Raw genomic sequence first — 19,227 nt, 5'->3', positions numbered from 1 at the left:
AACTGGACAACAACGTCCATCCATTCATCCATTTTCCGACCCACTTTGTACAGATATTCAGTATGATGACTTCTATTTTTAAAGTCCCACAAAACACATTTCCTAATTAAAAAAAAGAAAAAAATCCTGACAAATGTTATTATGCTGCTGACTTACTTTGTGTTTTTCCACAGTGTTTGTGGTCTTGCGCAGCGTGTCCGCCTGGAGCTCATCAAATTGTTGCTTGCCCTGGTATATAAAGATTCTCTTCTCGTGGATCCACGCTCGCTCTGCTACGCTGCCAAAAAACTGGACGTGGTACTCTCGGTGACCTACGACGCAAATTCGGTCTTGAGTGTTTATTCTCATTTTCATCCTTGAAAAGTTGTCTGAAAAGCTAGTACGTGCACTTACCTCTTGTATTGATGCGCGTGTGCACCTTCATCTGTGGGTCGGAAGAAACCATGCAAGGCCACCATGGGTAGGTGCCCACCTTGGACCACACTAGATCTCCAATGACAAACTCTTTGCAGAATCCTGTCTCTTGGATCACTGAGGGTTGATTGACTTTTGGAACCTGAGAACAAAATGTCTGTTTAAAATTCAAAGCACTTTGTGTTGAATTAACTGGAGATGAGAATTTGAGGTCTTGCCTTTGGTTCAGTTTGGATAACGGTCTTCTGAGGCTTCTCCGTCTGGTCCGGCGGAGGCTCTCTTGGCGGCGGCTGGACGTGGGTGTCCTCCGTCTGGCCCGTGGAACCCGCGTGGCCTTGGACAGGCTCCAAATTCTGCTCCTGCATGTGGAGCTGCAGCTTTGCACTCTTTTTCCTCTTCTCCTTCTTCCTTTCGTGTCGTCGCTGCACCTGAGCCGCCTCTTTCTGCTGAGATTCCTTCTGAAGATGCAAAAGAAGACAGAGAGAGGAAAACAGAGGCGAGACATCCGTTAACGTCGGGGTTCCTTTGAAGCCAACACAAACTTGGCTCTGTGTCTACATATATCAAACCTTGCTCAGAGATGATTAGGAGGCGAACAATTCAATATTTTTTTTTGGGGGGGGGGGGGGGGGTGATCTGCCATATGCCCTACAGTAACCAATAACCTTGGTTAATAAATGTAATTTATCGACTCAATCACACATTTTTCCTATTGAAACAAATAGAAATACAATAAAGCCACTCCAGCCACAGGACTAAGTTAAAATTCCCTTGTTCCCGATCGGCATGTGGTTCTAAAACACTACAGTATAAAAATAACTGAAACATACTTGAGAATGAAGATATGTACACAATGAGTTCACTAACCATTCAACAATTTTCGTACCCTCTTAGCCGTTTCAAAGAAAGTACTGTTTACCTTTACAATGGATACAGCAAGCCTAAAATGGCTGCCACATCCCTCAATGTAATGTGGCTTTCAAGTCATGTACCACTTTATTGTCAAATTTCGCATTGCATTGTGGGATGCGGCGGCCATTTGAAGCAAGCTGTACATCTGATGAACATAATAAACAAATCTGTTTAGTCCTCGACTGAAAGACTCATTAAAATCCAAGAGAGGGAAGGGGATTTACAAGGAAACACCATGAAACCTTGCTAACACGATCTACAGCAAGCTATCGTACCGACGCTGAAGATGGAACCCACTGGCTGGGACCAAGGTTGTAACTGCCATCACTAGCTTTCTGCCTCGCTGCAGGCACCGGTTCTTATTTCTTTTGTTGACTTGTGGCTTTGTTTGTGTGCACTTGTTAGGCATTTTTAGTTTTCGAGAAAAGTGGCACACTGCAATAGTACAGATAGCACATTTTGTCATACCAAACTGCGCAATGACATCATTAACACAAACGCCATTGTCATGTTTAACTATTACTGTCTATCCTCCTGTTTGTCAGCTACATTTTGTCTCCCAAAAAACACGATCGTGACCAGGTTAGGGCTAATTAACAGCAGGAAACCCCAAAGACACTGTAGTGTGTTTGCAATGTGTGTTGCATAGAGCCAATAATGGTTGGGCGGCGTGAGAAAAAGCACAACTAAGCCTTCCACGATATGTCCATGCCAAGACTGTTTGAAAACCGAAAACTGTGTGAAGGTCATTTTTTGGAAGATTTTTTCGGGGGGCATAAATATAAACTATTCGTCAATTCATAAATTGTGGTTCCACAACAAATACAGATGGGCAAGTCCATGATCGGCTATGAGAATTTCTTTTTTTATAAATAAATTAATTATTATTATTTTTTAATGCTCTTAACGGGATGGGAGATGTTTTCAACTCTGTTATATTGAGTAGAATAATGCCATCAAAGTGGACATCTGTGGTTGTAGCTAAATTTCGCATTCCGCTGTCATGTTCTTCTTCAGACCACAAACTACGTGAAAGTGAATCAACAGCACATCTGCTGGTGACAGATAATTGGTGCACTGTCTTTTACCTCAGTTGCTTTGAAGAATTTGTATGCAAAATACAAACGTTTAATCTATCCCCAATTGTGAAGTAATAGTCTCACACGTTTGAAAAAGTGTATAAAAATAAATAAATAAGTAAAATATGTTTTCATCGTAATACCTGCAGTTCCTGCAGCAAATCTCCGCACAGTGCTGTTTCAAACAACTCTTTGCCATTCTGATACGTCTTGATGATCTTCAGCTTGATCTCAGGGGAGCTGGTTTTCTTCAGCACTCCCGTGGAAGCACTGGGAGGGGGGTGAACGGGCTGCGAAGAGGGCGTACTGTCCACAAGGGAGGGGGGAGGGCTGGACGAGGGCAGGTGCAAGGGTGGAGGAGGAGGCAGCGTGTGGGTCATGATGTGAGGTGTGTGGGGAAGATGGTGCTGGGTGGGCAGGGGCAGCGGCGGAGGGCTCTGCGGGTGGCTTTGGATGTGGGGCGTGTTTGACAGGAAGTGGTGCGCGTGGGGGAGGTGATGGTGATGATGGTGGTGGTGCAAGTGTGGGTGATGGGTGGGCAGCGGTGGCGAAACAGGGGAACGAGGTCTTTCCTGGAGACCGGGGCCCCTTAGCACCGTGCTCTCCCCTGGCATGAGGAGGCCATGCTCCGCGTAGCTGCGTATGGGCCCATAACCGTTAGCCGAACCGTTGGGGAACTGCGAGTACATTGAGAATTTGGACTGTGGTTCATATATGCCCAGACCCGGCGGGTAGCCGTTGGAGATGTGTGGCAGGTCCTCTGACGCTGAGTGCGGGTAGAAGTCCGCATCCAGGGCCGCATCATAGGAGGGACCGCCATCCTCGCCAGGGTCACTGCCAGTGTCGCAGGTGCCGTCCTGTCTGATGTTGGCCGAGTCAATAAGCTGAGGGGGTTGCTGAATTGTATTTCCCATGATCCCTTGCATGAAAGAGAAGGAGAAATCCATTGTTGGGCTCCGGCATCCTTAACTGTCTTTTTCTTTGACTGGACCTGTTGACAGACATGGAAATTATCATTTTGTGCTAATGAAGGTCAACATAGAGTGACTTTTAGATGTGCCCTTTGTTGAAAGTTGGCATGTTCCACTGAACTTCACATTATTCGTTTAATTGTAACGTAAATGTTGTTGAATACTGTTAGAGATGCAGATTGGTCAAGCACACTCATATTTATTCATAAATTAATTTGAAGCAGAGAACGCATATGCAGACAGCAAAATAGGCACGCTGCCGTCAGGGTGAACATTTTTGGCGAGAGTTAGCATTTGATGAAGTCATAGTGGACCCTTACTTCGCCACAAGATTCACCTAGCAAAACAATTTCTGAACGTTTTTTTTTTTTATAAATCAATTGATATTTCACTATGACAATGTGGACATGTTAAATTACAACGTCCAGCATAATATGATGAAAATGATGAAACCTAAGTGAAGTGTAAATGTTTATTCTGCAACCATCCACTGTTTCATTCTCCATTAAAAAAGACAAAATGCTGTAATGTCACTAAAAACTTCTGCATTAACATCACTATAAAACCATGAACAGCAATTCCAGCGACACATGAAAAGTGGTAAACATGATTATGAAAATAGAAAATATATGATCAAAATGACTTGGTTGATTAAATTGTGAAGAATAAAACCATGCGAAAAAATAATTTTACCATTTATTACACATGCTGTAGATGGGATATTCGGGACATGCCAAAATCACATACACGCAAGGGGAAAAAATAGATTAAAATTAAGGAGACATATTTTAAGAGACTTACTGCACTTGTACGTGTGCAAAAAATTGGCCACTTTACAGAAATACTGAGCTAAAAGTAAAATGCTGAAATGGTTAAACTGATGACAAATTTTATTTTTTCTTTATTTCATATTTTTATCTTTCTCCACTGTACGTGTAAATGCTTGTTTTATACACACACAGACATGTATATATATATATATATATATATATATATATAGAGAGAGAGAGAGAGAGAGAGAGAGAATGTTTTAGTAAATCGTGCATCACGACCACAATAAAGTAGCACCCACCTGTACAGTTGAATAATTCACGTGCACTAGTGATGCACAGTTGCACCCTCTAAACACACCTAAACGTCATGCCCTATAGGTCTCGAAAAATACTTGAATTGAAAATGAAAAACATACTCTCTATATCTTTCCACAACAGTTTAATGACTAGCAGCTAAAATATTACAGCCAGAAATTATGAACTACGATTATAAACATCTTCTGAATATGTCTCCCCACATCTTAAGAAAGTGCCACTTTCGGTTAATGGCATGGTAGCATGTTAATTATAACGGAACTCGTCATCAAAACAAACCCAATTAGCTTCTATTACTTGCTGTTGGGGGTTCTGGTCACTTCTAGGCTTCCCATGGTGTGTTTAGGGGGCCAACACAAACACACGGTGGTCTGTTATCTCCGAACAAAACAAAGCAATGCCCGGTATCTTTTTCACACCAGTTTGTTGACACTTTTATTGCGTTTTAAGTGTCGAGAGGAGTGAGGAGGCTGACTGTGGTTGAACGTGAGAACGAAGGTGCATAATGGTGATGTAAACATCCGTGTGGTGCCGTGCAGCGGTCACAAAAACACGGCAAGGGGTCATTTTTAATTATATATACTGAGTAAATCAGCAACGCTTGGTTACACATGTGACTGAAATCGGGGGGAAAAAACATCTGCGCAGACAATTGTCTCACTGGATGATCTTATAGCCTTGTGGGATGTTAGCTTCAAAGCTACATAGCTACAAAATGATCCTCTTGGGCTATTTTCTGAGCTTTGGGGCCATTTAAAATACACACACCAGACCGTGTTGACGCATTTAATGTATCAGCCCGCGCGTTTAATGCACGCAAAGCGCATGTTAGAGCACACGGCAATCTGAGTAAGATGAAAAGAGGGGAAGGCTAACTCTAGCTACGCTAACGGTACATTGCCAATATGGCTGCCTGTCTGGCGTGAATATTCCTCCATCACTGGCGCTTTGGGGAGAATGTGCTTGAAAAAGAAGCGAGCAGCCACTGCAAAAGGCTTGCACCGGCGACGGATGGACGAGAGCATGCATCGGTAGTGGCGCTAAAACAAAAACATGCACAAAAAGAAGAGGGGAGATGGCTTATGAGAAGCAGGATTTTTTTTTTGACGGAGAGTCGCGAAATGCAGGCAAATAAAATGTCAGTACCTTCAGCGTGTCCCATTCTAAACACATACACCAGCCAGCAACGCGTCCTCGTTTTATTCAGAAGTAAGGAAAATAAAAATTAAAAAAAACAAATGTGTTCTGTTATATTGATAAAACGCAGGCCTATCCTTTTTCGTTTTAACGCAATTCTCAACAGAGAGGAGGAGGGGGATGTTACGCTATCTGCTCGCTATCCAATCCCAAAGCTGGGCTCTTCTTCAACGGAGGAACTGGAGATTTTAATGACACCCTACTAAAAACAAGAGGCTATTGATACGGTGCACTCTTCTGATTTCAGTTTAAATTACACGAGCGCGTTTATATACGGTCAAAGCGTTAAATCTGCAAGGACCAGCAGCAAGCGGCACATCAGGACGTGTAGTTTACTTGTTAATTTAATCAACGTAGCTGCCACACTTCAAGTCATTGTCACGCCTACATTGAAGTGAAAGAGGAAATATGTTCGGTGCAAAGGAAGGTAATAATACAAATGGCACAGGCGCCACAGCAATGCTTCCCAATCTTTATCGAGCACATTTCACATTATTATAATGTCACTCAAAGTCGATAGGATATCGGTTAATTATGCCTTCTCTTCCATCCAATTTTTCTCCTGCTAGTGTCACAGGTGAGCAGAGGCGATGTACACCCTGGACTGGTCAGCAGCCAATCGCAGGGGTCATACGGACGAACAACATAAACACAGAAGGGCAATTTAAAAGTCTAGAATCAATCAAACAAACAATACCGCGTAAGTGAAAATTAGATGCTCTGGGCACATATGTTCCCTCCCGAGACACTAGGTTTGCAAATCTCTTAGTTATAAAAAAATATTACAAAGTGCGCTTTGCACGTCTGCAACTCGCCTTTTGAATCTTAACTCTGGTCTTCCTGTGTGGATTTTGCATGTTCAACCTGTGCTGGTGTAGTTTTTCCTCCAGATAGGTATTCCTCATGCCCTTCTTCTTCCCACACTAAAAAAAATATGCACGCTAGGTTAATTTAAGACTTGAAATTGTCCCTGCGTGTAAATATCAATTATTGTTTGTCTTTATTTGCCTTGCAATTGGATGCGACAAGTCCCTTGTTTCTGTCACACCAATCACAATACACACATGCAGGAACTGTTGTGACAGCTAACGAGGAAACATTTAAATCTCGCTTCCTCCTCATGTAGCGGGGTCGGCGACTAACGTAAAAAAGAGGCTAATGGCAAGGTCGCAGAGTAAACTACCTTCTGAACTCTATCACTTCAGACGTGAGGCAAATGAGCGATGTGTTATCAGTTAGAGTGGGGGGGGGGGGGGGGGTCCACGCATGCGCAGTCGGAGCTGTTTCAGCGCAGCAGCTGAGCATGCGTCTGCCGCTTCGGTGGAGGAGGAGATACGACGACTCCTCTCGAATCTGCTTCTGCCACCGCCAATGGATTTATCACCATTGGGTCCTCTTGTTTACAATGGCCGCTTGTTGAGAATGGATCGTATTTCTCAGGTCGCACCGATCAAGCCTTTAAACACACAGTCAGCAGCGACAGTTGGGTCATTGACGTTGGAGGTTAGTGGGCTCGCCATTTCACTCGCTCTAGCTAGCTACGGTGACAAGCTAACCGGCTAAGACTAGAAACGGGTAGTTGCAAGTGTCAGATGGATATAACATGACTTCGAACTGTGTGCGTTTAAAGTAGACTGAGGTCTCGAAGGCGTATGACCTTGTGGTTTACACTTCTACTCGATCTAGTCGAGACACCAGTTTAACGTCTAAAGTGACGTGAGTGGAAAATAACCAAAACATTGCGACTGCCGTTTGTTGACCTGAGCGTGGAGTCCGTGGTACGTCGGGGCATCAAAGACTTACTTAATAAAGAGTGTATTATTCTGAAATTATACGTGGCTATACAATTGTTGTAACCTAAATGCGCATTTTAAAGCTGATTCAATCTCATCCAAGCCCGTTTTTGTCGACATGTGGAAACGGTTTCTAATGTCATGCTTCTCACATTTGTCATAATGTCGAGTCGTGCTTGCCGACCAAGAAATTCCCTTGACAATCCGCCGTGTGCAAAATACACGTGTTTTACTAATAATTAAGGTCTTCGATAACAGGGAATTGTAATTGGATCTAACTTAGATCATTAAGCTTGCTCTCTCTCTTGTCCCTGCCTCCAAAGTGATCTACCCATGCAATGGCAGTTTTCAGCCACCAGGTGCTTTTTGCTGTTACACGATCCAGGTAAGAGCTTTAATTTTGTTCGTTTAGAATAATCATTATAATCCCCATATATATATATATATATACACCGTAATGTGTTCCAAGATCAAATCGTCACGCCATCATTTTTACATTACCTGTCACAGAATAATAAGAGGTTCACCACAAATAAAATGCGAAACCAAAAACAAAACAAGTGCCCTACTACCTCCACGTTGTTTACAAGGGAAGAAACTCGGAGGAACCCGCTTGTTGCTGCTCCTGTGCTAACAGTCGACATATTTCCCTCTTAGTCGAAATCATTCACAGATGATTGTAATTTTATTTAGCTGATTTTTATGTTCAATTCATTCGTTATGAGTTGCTGCATGTTATAGTTTCAAGTGTTTCCGTCCCAATTATTAGTTGGAAATATGTACCGGTACAAGTCAAAGGTGAAAAATTTCTGTCGAAAGCTGCCCACTCTCACAAGTTAATCATTTAGGTATAAGAGATGCGTGTAGGAAGATGTTACGTAAGTGTTACAGCCTAATTACATACAAGTAAAATGATTGTCCTTATATCTCTATGTATCTATGTCTGAGATTATTATCTTTATATTTCTGTCTATGAATATATATGTATGTTTGATGTCTTAATGTAGACAATGCCATTATTTAACAGTTTCTATTAATTCAAGAATTTGGTCTACAAATCCATCAATTAGCCAACAAGTAAATGCACATTCCCACTTTGTCGATCATGGGAGTGTGAAAAGTTTAAATCCAGTGAATGTTGAAGAACGTGGCAAAGCATTAGAATAATCTGCTGTCATTATGGAACATGAATTTTGAGCTGCTGCACCCTACAGGTTTTGTCATTTTTCCATGAACCCGTTAGTACTTGACACATAAGACCGAGTTGAAAAGTTCAGTACTCTGCTTGTGTACCAAGAAGTAATTTTCCAATGTCTTGTTTGAACTCCAAATGATAAAAATTTTGAAGGTTCCACTGTTTGCATCGTACCTGCTCAGTTTTCTTGGTGTCCACACAGGGGATCGTATCTGATATCCCAGCGGCACAGTTGCTCCTCTTTGTCATCCAGAGCCTACCTCCACCTAGAACCTCCACGTAACATCTCCTCATCGACAAACTCACTGAGGCACTCCCGCTACGGCCACCCTCACTGTTACAGAGACCGCAATTTGGGCTGCAGCCAAAGCTCCGCCCTACTCACCCGAGCTCTGCACAGTTCCGTCGTTTGGCGCCAAGACATTAAAAATGAGGAGACGAAAACCTCAGCCCCTCCTCAGAATTTGGAGTTGGGCGAGAAGAAGGACCCCGCAGCTGTTGTAGCCCAACCACAAACGCCACTTCCACCACCTGTAGCGCCCGCCGCTGTCGCGCCTCTGCCCACGGCACAGGAAAAGTCCTTGGTGAAGAAGGCTCTGTATCTGAGGATTGTCGACGAGCTGAAACATTACTACAATGGCTTCCGATTGCTCGGTATTGACACCACGGTTGCGGGCAGGATGGTGTGGAGCCTGCTGCACGGACAGATCCTCACACGCAGGGAAAGGAGAAGGGTGAGAGAGGTTTATGATTAATTTATCCAATTGCGAACACCTGCTCCGCTTCAGACAACAAAGCAGAAAATATACTGCCGCACATCATTGTCTAAGGTTGAATACAGTTTCAGTACAGTTTCTTATTTGAAAACACATTTTCTTGGGTGTAACGGAAAAAGGTCAGCGGGGTTCATCGCACTTCACAGAACTTGCATACTATTGCACGGCAAGATGTGGTTGCTGCAAGAAAAAGTACCATTGGTGTTTGTTGTGTGTGTTGACAGCTGATGAGAACATGCGCTGACCTCTTCCGTCTGGTACCCTTCATGGTGTTCATCATCGTCCCCTTCATGGAGTTCCTCCTTCCCGTCTTCCTCAAGCTCTTCCCAGAAATGTTGCCCTCCACCTTCGAGACAGAGTCCAAAAAGGCATGTCGACACGTACACGCACACGCATACGGCCTCAGCGACCGTTTACTGCTGATTATGTAACATAAGATACAAAATAAGGTGCGAGTCTGTCTGGCCTCAGAGCCAGCTGACTGCGTTTATTTTGGAAGCCATTGGCTCATTGTCGTACGCACTCACCTTTACTTTTAATCTCTTGTCCATAGCATCACCCCAATGATTATTACCGAGCGTGCCTCAGTGACTTAGCTATGCAGCTGTCCTGACCTCCGAGGACGCGGCCTGCTATTTATTACGTCATAAGTGATCCTTTCAAAGTTTCAAAACAGAGCCGCAGATGCTGACAGTAATGTTTTAAAGTGGCCTTGATTTTTAGGATGATGGTGTAAACAGTGTCCGACTATATTTCCTGATCTAATGGAATGGAGGCCTCTGTACAGGTGCATCTAAATAAATTAGGTTTGAATTGAATTCTGTAGTTCAAAAAGTGAATGTGTTAAACATATTCAAATGGAATTTCGACAGGAAGCAAATTCCTCCCTAATGTGCACAATGTATAGTGATCAGAAAGTCCTTGAATACTTTAGAGTCTAGTGGCGTAGAATACTTATAACTGCACTTTCTATTGAAACTCCGCTATTAATATTCAGCATTACAGATGCCATATCTGCTCTACAGGTGGTCTGTGTTTCGGTAATGAACCATGATAGTGTCACATATTATCACCGTAAGCGAACTGTAGCCACTTTATGACACAAGCGTATTGAAGTAGATGATGCTCGCTGCGGTTCGTTAGTCAAAAACAAACTAAAATCTGCGAATAATATCACCACCTTCTCCTCTTGTGCAGGAGGAGAAGCAGAAGAAGGGCCTGGCCGCGAAGCTGGAACTTGCCAAGTTCCTCCAGGAGACCATTGCTGAGATGGCTCGAAGGAACAAGGCCACGGCGCAGAGCGAGGATGAGACTCAACGCTTCTCCAGCTATGTTCAGCAGGTACATCGTCGAGAAAAGACTTATATCATTCACTCGTGTTCTCGCGTATGAGTTTCAAGTCACCTTCATTAGTTTGTATGTGAAGCCATATAGTGTCTTGCATTGATTGTAACAGTACTTCCAAAACAATTGGAGCCAGAGTGCTGTTTAACATCCACTGACCAGTAAACACCCACCAGGTCGGAATCTGCTGGTCCATCTCATTTGACATGAACATCCATGCGTCCCGTGTTAGGTCCGGGGCACCGGCGAGCAGCCCACCACCAAGGACATCGTCCGCTTTTCAAAGCTGTTTGAGGACGAGCTGACGCTGGAGCACCTGGAGCGCCCCCAGCTGGTGGCCCTGTGCAAACTGCTGGAGCTGCAGCCCATCGGCACCAACAACTTGTTGCGATTCCAGCTGATGTTGCAGCTAAGGACCATCAAGTCAGACGACGAGGTGAGCGGATGAATGACAGGTTTTTATGCAATAGCTGTTCCCCAACATTACCGCGCTCTGATGGATGTCTTTATGCTCCAGGCAATTGCATTGAAGCACTTTCATAACTTTGCTGCTGTAAATTGGGAATTTCTCCATTGTGAGACGAATAAAGATTTTCTTATTCTTATTAAGTAAGATTTTCACTCTGTTTAAGAAGCCTTGTGTAATTAATACTCAACAACTATCTATGCAGTCGATTGCGCTGTTCGATGCCACGGCAAACCAATTTATACAAAATGTCCAACGGTCTGTGTAACATCGAAAAAAGTAAATCAGGGTTGGGCATGTTGCTCACCTCTTCCTCACGTCAGAAAGATATTTAACATTTTTCTTTTTGTGCAGATGATTGCAGCAGAGGGCGTATCAGCAATGAGTGTGTCAGAGCTTCAGGCGGCTTGTCGCAGCCGTGGAATGAGATCTCTCGGTCTTACAACAGATCAGCTCCGTCTGCAACTGCAACAGGTAAACAATCAGAAACGGATTCAAATCAAAAGTAGCATACGTGGATACCACCAGAATTTTTCTTTCTACTGTAACCCTCCTGTGTAGCTTCTTGTACTTTTCCCATTTTACTTTGCTCCGAAAGTGTCACGAAAAGGCATAATGGTTCCTGCAACTGTTGGTCAGCTCCAGATTTTAAGATAAGATAAGAAAACCTTTATTAGTCTCGGAATGGAGAAATTCCCGATTCACAGCAGCAAAGTTATGAAAGGAAGAAGTAGAACAACAAAATATAGGAGCTGCTGGAAAGGCAGCCACTCACGCGGCGCCATTTTGAAGTTAAAATAACACAACACATAGGACACAGACAGTCGTGCAATCTTCACCACTTTTCTGCATACATTTTGTTGTCTGAAGCAGTTATAGATGAAAGAGGAGAGGATCAAAGTGTCCTTTCACCAGTGGGTCAGAGACGTCATGCTGAAAATGTGCACACGTCTGCTACAAGCTAAGTTTTGAAAGCAAACGCGAAGCTATAGCGTCCATTGACGAAAAAGAGATTGGCTCACATCTCCTGTCCCATGTAAATCCACTTCAATTCCAAGCCGCGACTCCCAGTTCCATATCCGCATCGGCGCTCCGCGCTAACGCTCCTTTCTTCTCATCGTCGGCTCCTCAAGCCTTACATCCATCCAGCCGCAGACCGTTCAACAGCACCGATCTCTCCGCTGAACAAAGCGGGGCTGTGAAAAATGCTGCCCATAACAGGCGCAAGACACAAGCGCCCCGGGACTGTCCAGCAATGACAGTCAAATGGCGCAGACATTCCTCCCAGGCAAAAACAGTGCTGGTATACCCATGCTGCCGAGAAGGCGCAACCACCAAGCACAGAGTTTCCTCCTTGATGAATGTCGTGGCCATAAAATGCTGAAAAATGTCCACATCAGGTCCACACGACGTAACAACAAACACAAAGTGACAAAACAAACCAAAAAACAACAAAAAAAGCAAGGCTCACAAGAGCACTTGCCGACGGCTGCCTACTCGGGCGCCATCTTGATTTCAAAGACTTGAAAAATTTTGTAGGATTTAAGGCCCTTAGGAGTTTAGACCCCAGTGCATGTGCCAAATGAGGTTGTACATTAACCAGACTGTTAATACCCGTCTCCCTAAATCCAGTGGCTGGACCTCCACCTGAATGAGAACGTTCCTCCATCCCTGCTGCTGCTCTCCAGAGCCATGTACCTGACTGACATCAAACCCAAGGCCCCGGTCATCCCGCCTGTGCCCAAACTTGAGGTTCGAGCTACAGTGTTAAGCCCGGCTGCACACCTCGTGACGCCGCCGAACGTAACTGAACTATTCAGTCACATCACAAAGTTTTCATGAGTTGCCGATCTTCTGCAACGAGTTTGGGTTCCAAAATGTCAAATCGCAAGCGAAATGGTGTCACGCGGTGTTTGGGATTCTACGGCGCCGATGCTCATCGTCAAAACTCACCATGGCTTGGAGACGACATGAATTTTTTTCTGGCTGCTATTTTCACAGAAAACCACTCCAGCGGAGAATGGCGCAAATGGGACCTTGGTCAGCTCAGACCGGCTGTCGGACCCTGCGCTCATCATCAAAGACAGGCCGGTCCGTACTTTCCTACAACACACGACAACATGAGATAAGGTCAACTGGATGGAGGGCAGTTCAAATCAGTTCCCGCGCAAACGCTATCGAGTTCATTTTGGAATCATTGTTGCCACCATTACATGACCTTTCTCATCCTGATCCTGTTTTGAGTCGTCTCAAAATGTTCTGCTTTATCAAAGACAGGAAAACTTGTTCTCCAGTTACGAAAAGTACCGTATTTTCCACACTATAAGGCGCGGTGGAGTATAAGGTGCGCATTCAATGAATGGTCCATTTTAAAACTTTTCATATATGGGACGCACTGCATTATAAGGGACATAGAATAGAAGCTACAATAGTGGCTGTGGTTGCATTATGCATCCACTAGATGGAGTTATGCTAGAGGGAATATAATACAAGACAAGACAGCTTTACTTATATCGTGCTTTCACAACCACTGCAGTGGGAACAAAGTGCTTGACAGAACCTTTTAAATACTGCGTCCAAGAAATCAGAATATTGATCCACATATAACGCGCACTGGATGACAAGGCGCTCTGTCGGCTTTTGAGAAAATGGAATGCCTTTAGGTGCGCCTTATAGTGTGGAAAATACGATAAGCCTTAATGTAAAGTTCAAGACGCATCTTGTTAAAATACGCGGGCATGACTACAATCTTGCCATTGAAATTACTCTCATCAGTTTATCAAGTCTATTACTTGTATCTATTATTTCTAGTATTGTTCCACTAAAGGTGAATGTATTCAGAACCAATTCTAAGAGGCTTAGTCTTAGTGAAAAGTGGAACCATTTATCATCTTTGTGTTGCAGGCAGAGGAGATAAGGAATAAGGCCCCCATCATCTCAGACAAACCATTAACTCCCGCTGAAGTCCTCCAGGTGAGCAGAAAAATGTGGTACTCTTTACTAATGAGTTATACAAATAAAATTTTTTGTTGGAGAACAGTTTGAGAGCATGCGAGAGCAGTGAGTGAATTGACCAGCCACCTTAAACGGATGCAAACTCGCTTACTCTCCTTTGGCATCATTAACAAGGCGTCATTTTGGTTCTTAAAATCTCTTCTACTGCAATGTGTGAGCACGATTCGGATGGAAGAGAAAGCGATGAAGCAAGGATTAGCAGACTGGGTTTTCTCATCCGATTAGCCTTTCCTGGCTTTGGTCTTTCACAAATAACATTTGTTATTTTGGATGAGTCGTATCTCTTCATTCCAAAAAAAATAAGCAAAACTAAAACGGCCAATGTAGAATTTTGAGGTTGCTGGGAGCCTAAACGGTCAGCCTACCGGTCTAACAAAAGCACACGCGCACATGAAAATTCCTGAATAGAAACTTTGATCAGTGATCTCTAAATAGCTGCTATTTATAGAGCTGTCGCCATCACCTACACTCACGCTCAAGTTTGTTACTTTGTTTAACTCCACAGTCTCTAAACGCTATAAAAAACATTATGGCTGTACTGTAGATAAGTGAGTTAAGTACTTAATTCACATATCCATCAGTTTGTCTTCCCAATTTATTTGGGGAAAGTGTAATGGAATTTTAAATGTCAATTCAAGAGAATGTTTCCATTACATTTCTTGTATGTATATCCATGAACAGCCACAAAATAGGTTATCTAATAACTCTGCCGTGACAAATCTACAAAAGAAATCTAAAGCAAAACTTTTTGTCGTTTCTCTGGCAGGCTAAAGCAGCAACCGAAGTGTCCCAGAAGAGCAAGATCAGTGCCAACGGTGTGTAAAGAGGCGTGCGAGCGTCTGGACTTAAAAGGGGAGATGAATTTATTAGGCAGCCCAAAAGCCCCTAACAAGGACACCCACGCACTATTGACGACCTATCAAATTGTTTACATCTCTCTTGCGCCAATTCAAGCAAGGAGGGTCTCTGAAGATATTAACTGTCGGTGACGCGACGGTGCTCTGGAACGCATACTTCTGCGCTCCAAAACGCTCTCTATTCCCATTTCCATCTCCAGACTTGGCATGGCGCAGCCAGGCGACTGCCTCAACGGTGACTCCTTTTTGTTTCGCACGGGTTCCTCCTTTTGTAAATTTGTAAATGTGTATATTGTCGTTTGTGGCTTTACATTGTGGCAGCACTAGCTATGTACAGTTTGCTATGCAAACTCATGAAATGATCAAAGCTCCCATCGTTAGCATTTTTTTTTCCCACCCTCCTGCCGGTTGCGCCTGCTCAACGTGTGACAAAACACCGCGATACTGAACCCGTCCACCTCCCATCATTTTCTCCACAAACCGGACCATGTTGGCCATGTCTCGACCTGGAGGTTCCATCAGTTGACCGGAACAGGTTCCACGGCGGAACAGGTTCCACGGCGCACGCTGCCCTGGTTCTCAAAAACGAGTGCTTATAGAGAGAAAAAGAGAGTTCACTCCTTTCACACAGACAAGACTGCGGCAAAATGTAAGCTGCCTTATTCTATTTGAATATACTGAAGTGTAAAAGTATTGTTTTAACACGGAGACACTTGAGTTTCCTGAAGCTGAAGAGAATATACTCTGTTATCCAGAAATAAATTCTATTTATAGGAGATCTTTAAACTCCAAAGTAATAACATTTTTTTTTGTGCTTTCAAATAAACATGCGAGTTTAATCACCTTGTCCCAAATGCGTTGCCCCTCTCATACAAAGGACCCTTAATGTTACGCAAAATAGTCATCTGTATTAGGTAATTCTGTATTTTGTGCGATTTAGTCACCCCTGCTCCCTTTGTTCATATCAGTACTGGATCGTTTTTTGTTGTTTTTTTTCCTCTAGATGCCCTCCATTAAAAGCATTATCATTTTACGAATTGTAGTCATTTGGACCTTTCTTCGACGCAAGGGTGGGCAATGCTACGCTTTGCACGAGAGCATTTGATTAGCCCTGCCAGGCAACTCAAAACTTTTGACCCTCAGAGGAACTCCAAAACTCAAAATCATCCAACTCACAAATTGCCATGACTATGAAAATTATCCAAATGTATTGACTGTATAATGCACAAATTGTTCCCGATCGGGAGAAAAAAAAAATCCCCATTCTTGCTTTCGAGGAATATCAAAATTGTTTTCCCCCTTAATTCAAACCAAAAATGGATTTTGAAAATATACTGTACCTATGACGGTAACCCTTTAGTTCCTCTTTTCATGTTGACTTAATACTTCTCGTGAATAGTATTTGTTGTTCCAAGGTTGATTACTGGAATATTAATGTGTTTCAGAAAGCAAATTTACTTTGATATGATTATGGTCAGTTGCAAATATCCCCTTTGGGTGACAAAAAAAAGTCTGCCAAATTATATATTTTTCTTTCTGCGGTTTTAAGATATTTCAAAGCAGGCGTGTCCAAAGACTTTTCCTTTGCACAAGAATTTGAAACGCCGTGCAAAAACATAGTTCACTATATACCGGTAACTTGTACTCACAATATATTAGCTGAAATGATGTGCGTGTGTGTGTGTGTGTGAGCAAATCAAATCGGTTCTTGAGGGCCACTAACCTGCATGTTTGAGATGTTTCCCACCTTCAGCGCACGTGATTAAAATGATCATTATCGAGCTTCTGCACAGCTGGCTGATCTTCAGGGAGAAAAGACAAAATATTTGAGGCATGATAAACATGTCTCAACCGGTTGCTTGGTCAAACACATTAATAGTCAACTCATCATCAATAGTCAATGAATCATCTTCAGAAAAATAAATTCTCACCTTTCCCAAACATTGTGCTTCATCAACCCGAGTTATTTAACTCATCCAGTACCAGCCAATTCTGGACCAAGTCTGAAAAGACGTTTAAAAACATCTTTGGGAGTGAATGAGAGCGTTACCCCACCTGCCCAAAATACCCATCCATCGAATGAAGCACCACAGGGCATCATTCGAGCCCAGTCCACGGCTTCCAACAGTGTCCCACTCTACTTGCCATACTGTGAATGTGCAGGGCCGGAGAACGTCATCATAAACATTAACACAGTTTTGTGCAGCTGTGACCATTTCAGATGGCCATTTAAAATATACATATACATATACAGTATATAGATATATCTATATATCTATATATATGTTTTGAGTCGTGTTGCCCCCCTTACTTCATGCGAATGCCAGAATCCACTGCTGTTCTCGTGTGCTGTTATTGTTTCTAGCTTTAGTTACTATCACAAGTCTCTTAAAACGTGTTTAGGAAACCTACATGTGCAGTCAGCAAAGGCATTCTTGTCATTTTCAGGCGTAAACTCTTTTAATCTTAAAAAATGCATTCCAGTCACTTAATCCCATACATTTTCCTTATATGTACAAAGTAATAAAATCATTACACACCTGGTGGTACTTTTCCACTCCATTTCTCGAGGATTGTTTAGTCACAGCGGCCATTTTGCAAGACAACGAGGAGGGGTGGGGGGAATTTGAGGTCTGAAACAGTTACTTGATCAAACACATTATTAGTCACTTCATCATCATAAGAAAAATGGTCACCCTTCCCAAACAAGAGTTTTATGTCAACATGAAAGAAGTATTTAAGTGTTTACCGCCAGTTTTACAGCAGATTGCTTTTCCGACAATTCCAACAAACTGCTTCAGCTTCGATCTGTGAAGCGAAAAGGTGAGCAAACATCAGCCGCTGCTTGCATTCCACACGAGAATTTTACATAATCAGGGATGAGAGTTTTACAACAATCGGCAAATTTCTGCTTTTTTCGGACAGAAATGACGAGTGACAAATTAAGTGCAAATCCGTTCAGCGCAAAATGTCATCCGTGCATGTTTACCTCATTTAATGTGCCTCATGTGTTTGGCATTAGCAGCGTCCCAAGTTTGAGTCTCTCCCCCCCGGTCTACGAGTAGATTTTTTTTCTCTCGTTCTCATCCCTGACTAAATGTTTGTTTTTGTGATCCTTGTGTCCACTGATGTACTGGTTCGTATCATACTGAGATCTGTCCCTCATATATTGCCAATAGAGATCAACCAATATGTCCAGACTGTTGAAGATCATCCTGGTGGTGGCCATATGTGTGCTCTTTTTAGCCACACTGACGTTCAGCGCAGAGGCCCGCACAAAACATCAACGTCCATTCGAGTTACAGCAGGGGGCATCATCCGGGCCCAGGTCATGGCACCCATGGTGCTGTGACTCGATGATACAACAAACAAGTGGGGATGACTAATTAAACACAGCACAACCAAGACAAGCTGTAAAAGTTAAAAAAAAAAGTCTTGCCATGTCATAGGAACAATTCTGTTCTCCTACACGAAAAATAAAATGAATCCAAAAGATCACCCAAATTTGAGGGTTTTTTTTCCCTTCTTGATGACGTGAAGAAGTTGACAAACTAAGAATAGACTATAAATTAATGCACTCGCTAGAAACAAGTTGAAGTACACTTGCACAGTCTGCTTCTTTTCACTTCGGCTATTGAGGGCGCACTGCTGCAAATTGTCCTCCTCCATCAAACTCCGTACTACTTCCTGACTGTACTTTTTACTTTCACAAATGTTTTGAACTTTTTTTGATGCCGTTTTCTGTGACCCTATGTTTATTTTTGAGACCAAGTTCAAAATGGTGCCAGCTCTTAATTATTTTTTTTAATTGGGGAGTTTGCAAGTTCTCCTTATGCCTGTGTGGCTTTTCTGCGGGTACTTCAGTTTCCTCCCACTTTCCCAAAACATGCATAGTCGGTTAATTGAACATTCTATATTATCCCTCACTGTGAGTGTGAATGGTCGCTTGTCTTTGTGTGTCCTGCAGTTGGTTGGCAACCAGTTCAGGGTGTAATCATATACAGTAATACAAAAAAATAAATAGAATGAAATCAATTCAATTCTACACTATATGCAAATGTACTGCGATGCACCTGACTATGAAATAATTTGTAATCAAGAAGAGTCCTCTGGAAGAGAA

The 19,227-nt window shown here is 43.0% G+C and overlaps 2 protein-coding genes and 1 long non-coding RNA gene across 8 annotated transcripts in view; 2 read left to right on the top strand and 1 right to left on the bottom strand.

The window, feature by feature from the left end:
* Positions 1–8,970, bottom strand: part of nsd3 (nuclear receptor binding SET domain protein 3) — a 28,609-nt gene extending 19,639 nt beyond the window's left edge. For 4 of the 6 annotated variants that reach the window (XM_086110731.1, XM_086110734.1, XM_086110735.1 and 1 more), the window contains exons 1-5: positions 5,611–6,965; positions 2,549–3,396; positions 633–872; positions 394–556; positions 157–311 (exon numbers count right to left, since the gene is read on the bottom strand). In XM_086110731.1, coding sequence (XP_085966857.1) covers positions 157–311; positions 394–556; positions 633–872; positions 2,549–3,352 — 1,362 coding nt within the window. In that variant the 5' untranslated portion in view covers positions 3,353–3,396; positions 5,611–6,965. Of the gene's footprint in view, positions 1–156; positions 312–393; positions 557–632; positions 873–2,548; positions 3,397–5,610; positions 6,986–8,823 lie in introns of those variants that run through there. The other 2 variants (XM_086110732.1, XM_086110730.1) reach the window with 2 other exon arrangements.
* On the top strand, positions 7,014–16,140 carry letm2 (leucine zipper-EF-hand containing transmembrane protein 2). Its single transcript, XM_086110738.1, has 11 exons — positions 7,014–7,164; positions 7,778–7,839; positions 8,852–9,383; positions 9,650–9,793; positions 10,623–10,766; positions 11,002–11,205; positions 11,590–11,709; positions 12,868–12,987; positions 13,237–13,326; positions 14,140–14,208; positions 15,017–16,140. The coding sequence occupies exons 2-11, from the start codon at positions 7,793–7,795 to the stop codon at positions 15,071–15,073; spliced, it is 1,527 nt and encodes a 508-aa protein (XP_085966864.1). The 5' UTR covers positions 7,014–7,164; positions 7,778–7,792; the 3' UTR covers positions 15,074–16,140.
* Positions 16,141–17,780: 1,640 nt separating this feature from the next.
* LOC147205155 (uncharacterized) lies at positions 17,781–18,605 on the top strand. Its single transcript, XR_015100888.1, has 2 exons — positions 17,781–17,930; positions 18,287–18,605. It is a non-coding gene; the product is annotated as an uncharacterized LOC147205155 (long non-coding RNA).
* Positions 18,606–19,227: the final 622 nt, after the last annotated feature.

The sequence above is a fragment of the Hippocampus guttulatus genome, chromosome 5, assembly GCF_054856545.1.
Source record: "Hippocampus guttulatus isolate MCC_2025c chromosome 5, RoL_Hgut_1.0, whole genome shotgun sequence".
NCBI lineage: Eukaryota > Metazoa > Chordata > Actinopteri > Syngnathiformes > Syngnathidae > Hippocampus > Hippocampus guttulatus.
The sequence above is the reverse complement of the archived record's forward strand: the minus strand, read 5'-3'. Positions and strand labels throughout refer to the sequence as shown.